Source organism: Sinocyclocheilus rhinocerous, unplaced genomic scaffold, assembly GCF_001515625.1.
Source record: "Sinocyclocheilus rhinocerous isolate Xijiao unplaced genomic scaffold, SAMN03320098_v1.1 scaffold3546, whole genome shotgun sequence".
In the NCBI taxonomy this organism is placed as follows: domain Eukaryota; kingdom Metazoa; phylum Chordata; class Actinopteri; order Cypriniformes; family Cyprinidae; genus Sinocyclocheilus; species Sinocyclocheilus rhinocerous.
The window spans coordinates 243,338-248,649 of record NW_015636527.1 but is presented as its reverse complement, the minus strand read 5'-3'; the positions used below and the strand labels follow the sequence as shown (position 1 = coordinate 248,649).

General features: G+C 42.3%; 1 protein-coding gene across 1 annotated transcript in view; it reads right to left on the bottom strand.

Annotated features, from left to right (window-relative positions):
* The window catches only part of LOC107747788 (transcriptional activator GLI3-like), a 264,979-nt gene that overhangs the window by 17,941 nt on the left and 241,726 nt on the right, over positions 1–5,312 (bottom strand). The window contains exon 9 of the mRNA XM_016562379.1: positions 3,999–4,112. Within this exon, the coding sequence (XP_016417865.1) occupies positions 3,999–4,112 (114 nt within the window). The remainder of the gene's footprint in view (positions 1–3,998; positions 4,113–5,312) is intronic.

Here is a 5,312-nt window from a genome sequence, read left to right as displayed (position 1 = left end):
CTGAGCCCCGGTCAAGCCCAGGGATGGCTCCAGCCCCAGAGCCGGCTCCAGTGTCGGCTCTAGCCCCAGAGCTCGCTCCAGTGTCGGCTCCAGCCCCAGAGCTCGCTCCAGTGACCGCTCCTCGTAAGCGCTTTCTAGAGCACCATCTAGTGCCCGCTCCTCCAGTGCGCCCTGCAGGATTCCTAGATTTCCCCAATAAAATTTGGGGGGGGGGGCCATATACCCGTGGCCGAGCCAGCTAAGGCCACGGAGGATCCGCCGTGGCATAAATGAATAGATATTACTCTTACATGGGTTGGTAAAAAGTATGTCATTGTAGTATTTTTGTAATATTGTTATATTAGATAGCAACTTGTCTTTTGAAAATCATATTTCCCATGTTACAAAAACAGCATTCTTCCATCTTAGAAACATTGCCAAGTTACGAAGTATGTTACCTGTTTCTGATGCAGAAAAGCTAGTTTATGCATTCATGACCTCTAGACTGGAGTATTGTAATGCACTGCTAGGTGGTTGTCCTGCATCTTCAATAAACAAGCTACAGGTAGTCCAAAATGCAGCGGCTAGAGTCCTTACCAGGTCAAGAAAATATGATCATATTACCCCAATTTTACAGTCTCTGCACTGGCTCCCTATTAAGTTCCGTATCAGTTACAAAATATTATTACTTACCTAAAAGACCCTTAATGGGTTAGCTCCTGCATACCTAACTAGACTTCTACCATGCTACAATCCACCACGCTCCCTAAGGTCGCAAAACTCTGGACTTTTGGTAGTACCTAGGATAGCCCCAGTTCAGCCCAGGAAAGGCTCCTGTTCCCGAGTATAGCCCACGGAGGGATCCTGATCCCGAGTTAAGCCCAGGAAGGGCTCCTGATCCCCAGTTCAGCCCAGAAAGGGATACTGTTCCCGAGTATAGCCCACGGAGGGCTCCTGATCCCGAGTTAAGCCCAGGGAGGGCTCCTGTTTCCCCATTAAGCCCAGGGAGGGCTCCTGTTTCCCCGTTAAGCCCAGGGAGGGCTCCTGTTTCCCCGTTAAGCCCAGAGAGGGCTCCTGTTTCCCCGTTAAGCCCAGGGAGGGCTCATGATCCCCAGTTTAGCCCATGGAGGGCTCCAGATCCCCGATAAGCCCAGGTAGGGCTCCTGATCCCCAGTCAAGCCCAGGGAGGGCTCCTGATCCCCAGTCAAGCCCAGGGAGGGCTCCAGCCCCAGAGCCGGCTCCAGTGTCGGCTCTAGCCCCAGAGCTCGCTCCAGTGTCGGCTCCAGCCCCAGAGCTCGCTCCAGTGACCGCTCCTCGTAAGCGCTTTCTAGAGCACCATCTAGTGCCCGCTCCTCCAGTGCGCCCTGCAGGATTCCTAGATTTCCCCAATAAAATTTGGGGGGGGGGGCCATATACCCGTGGCCGAGCCAGCTAAGGCCACGGAGGACCCGCCATGGCCTCCTGAGTCCCCTGCTCTGCCATGGCCATGGCGGGAGGCGCCGTCCGGGAGGGGGGCGATCTGTCACGTGTATGTTCCCATTTAGTTCCTGTTGTCCTTATTTGGTCCTTCCATTTCCTTTTCCCTTTATTAGTATCACCTGTTCCTTGTTATTAGTTATTGCCATCACCTGTCTGCCCCTCGTTATCGGCCCTATTTAGTTCTAGCCCGTTCTGTTCTCCCTTGTCTGGAATTGTTTTTCAACTCCTTGTGCTACGTGTGACTCCCTGAAAAAAAGAATTAAACTCCTTTGTTTTGTAGTCCTGGTCTCCTCGTTCCTCGCTCCATGCTTCTCACAGTAGCAACCCGTGACAACGTGTCAGGACCTACTCATTGTCAAAATCATACTCTAGATTTAATACTGTCACATGGAATTGATGTTGATGGTGCTGAAATTATGCAGCTAAGCGATGATATCTCAGATCATTATCTAGTCTTGTGCAAACTTCATATAGCTAAAACTGTAAATTCTACTCCTTGTTACAAGTATGGTAGAACCATCACTTCTACCACAAAAGAGAACGATGTACTTGCTACATTGTTAGAAGAATGGCATCTACGCTAATATTAGTCTGTTCCTTTCTTATTTTGAGGTCACCGTAGCCACCAGATCCAGTCTGTATGCAGATCAGATGGTCACTGCAGTCACCCGGATCCAGTACGTATCCAGCCCAGATGGTGGATCAGCACCTAGAGATGATCTTGACAGCCCTGAATGTCAGCAGAGATGACATTAGGACAACTAGATGAGCCCCAGAGACAGATACCCAGTGAAGACCTTGTCTCCTAGACGGCTACCGGGACAAGACCACAGGAACCAGTTAAGTCCTCTGCACAATGTGACTTTGCTGCAGCCTGGAATTGAACTGCTGGTTTCGTCTGGCAAGAGGAGAACTGGCCCCCCGGCTGAGCCTGGTTTCTCCCAAGATTTTTTCTGTTTTGGTTCCTTGCCGCTGTCGCCTCTGGCTTGCTTAGTTGGGGACACTTCATTTCCAGCGATATCGTTGACTTGATTGCAAATGATTGCAAAGATACTATTTAAACTGAACTTAGCTGGATGATGACATCACTGAATTCAGTGATGAACTGCCTTTAACTGAAAATTGAGTGTTTACTATTGTCATTTTGCGTTATTGACACACTATTTTCCTATTTAATGCTGTAAAGTTGCTTTGACACAATCTGTATTGTTAAAAGCACTATATAAATAAAGGTGACTTGACTTGACTAAGGAAAAGTGTTATCACTGCTCATTAGGGTAAAGTTGAACTCTGGTCAACAGCTGTTTTTGTTGCATCAAATCAGCAACTTTCATCACAATTAAAAATATTTAGTCGCTTTGTTACTGTTTATTGCTCATTTTGAAAACGTATATATGCTAATGTGTATTACTGCAGCATGAAGGGATTACTTCATTCTGAGATAATATTTTATGTGTGGCCTGGTAAATGTGCATTATTCAATGGTGCAGACGATGATAAATTATGTTATTTTGAGTACATGACAGCTAGATGAGACCTCGTACCTTATTTGTATCATGAACACAATGCTAAACTTAATAAAAATGCTTCTGACATTTGGAATATCTCTTGAGAAAATATTTAGCTGTATGTCTTTACAGGGATGTTATTCTTTTTATAAAAGAAAAAAAAAAATCCTATAATGCCCTGGAAAGAGCACTTTGCTCAGTAGGTGCCACAAATTATGCAGAATTAGCAATTGTTTAGAAGTTCTAGAAGTGTTAACAGCTTTGGAAATAGAAATCAGGATTTGTGAATTCAGAGGTGGTTTCAAAAGTCGGTTATATATATAATTAGGTCTATTTGGAGAGAAGTTATTGTGTGCTGCTACATCTGCCTGTCTGTCAACATGGACATCTGTAGAGTACAAGAATTATAGAATAGCAGCACTAAAAATACCAGTCTGAATTCAAGCAGATATATGAGGGGTTTGGGCCATTTGAAGACTTAAACCCCCTTTAAATCACCGCTGCATTGTTCTAAATGTATTTCACTGTCTGTTAAAAGAGACAGAGAGACAGAAAGAATGAATGACAGCTTTTATTTGTATTATTCTAAAATAATAATAATTTAAAAAAAAACTACGGAAATGGGTCTTCAGAAAAAAAAAATTAGAAAAAGCATGAAGTAAAAAATAAAAGACGGAGGTCCATTTATGCCATCCAGCAGTCGTCCAACCATCAGTTATAAGGGGCATTGTAGAAAATATGTCATCTCATTTTTCTTTCATTTTTCCATTCAGTTAATCATCTGATTAAAAGAAAAACAATTTCCTTCTGAAGCTGTGGAGATCAATGGGGCTTATCGCATCTGAAGCAGTGCCACAACAGGCGACCAAATCAAACACGCAAATAAATAGCTTTACAGTATGTCACATAATTGGTCCCAAAGCTCTTGCTGCGTGTTCGGGAACTGACTCCTTGAGGGTTTTTTTTTCTTTTTTGGTGGTGTGTGTGTGTGTGTGTTTTTAGCCCTATACATATATGTGCACATGTGCGTACCTGCGAGCTAACGGCTCCGGGGCTGGGCGGCTCCTCATCTGGTTTGAGTTTGGAGCGTTTGTGATGCATGGGGTCCCCTGTGCTACTCACAGCCGACTCACTGGTGGGTTTACTCTAGAAACAAATATTTTAAAAACACATTAAAAAATTACATCATAATCATCATCATCATCAAAAATATAGATCCAAATTTAGTTTGGAAGTTGCATGACTACAATATTCATATTCATGTGGTAGTAGTCCAAGGTGCTTCAAAGAATACCGTAGTTCTTCCATGGTCTATGTCTAAACATAGAATTACCATGATCAATCAAAGAATAACATTGTACCCTTTATGAAATAGAAACATATTTTTAGCATACTTTTAAAAAAAGAACTTATTAATGTGGAAATATTATACTTAGAATATACTTAAGTGTGAATGTTTACATGTAATTTCATAATTACTTCTGTTTTTGAAATATGATTAAAGTTTAAGATGGCTTATTGGGCCAAAAGACAGTACACAGAATCTCTTGTATTACAATTTGCAACTAGACGGATGTACTGTTACTTCCTCTACAGTCAAAAATCTGGGTGTTATATTGGATATATATTAGCAACTTGTATTTTGAAAATCATATTTCCCATGTTACAAAAAGAGCATTCTTCCATCTTAAAAACATTGCCAAGTTACGAAACATGTTACCTGTTTCTGATGCAGAAAAGCTAGTTCATGCATTCATGACCTCTAGACTGGACTATTGTAATGCACTGCTAGGTGGTTGTCCTGCATCTTCAATAAAGATAAAGCTATGCTTATGGCACATGATTCAAAAAAGCATTATTTCGTGCATGTAAGACTACTTGAATTATTAAAGGAATATACAAAAATCCACATTACCTCATGCATACATACATGCTACAACAGTATATCAATGAATGTGAGAACTAATGTTTTTCATTAAATATGATATGAGTTATCAAGCATGTTCATATCTTCTTCATAGTAGCCTGCAGGAAAATGGACAGACCCCAACATTGACCAATCACAGCACATAGTATGTGAATTCTGTTAACATCCAAATACAGTAGTCATCATTAACTAAGCATTAGCTTCTCATGACTTCATCATGTGTGTGGCCCCTCAACTAAAGTGGTGACCAGACCCCAACATTGGCCAATCACAGCACATATCACGTGAATTCTGTTAACATCCAAATACAGTAGTCATCATTAACTAAGCATTAGCTTCTCATGACTTCATCATGTGTGTGGCCCCTCAACTAAAGTGGTGACCAGACCCCAACATTGGCCAATCACAGCACATATCAC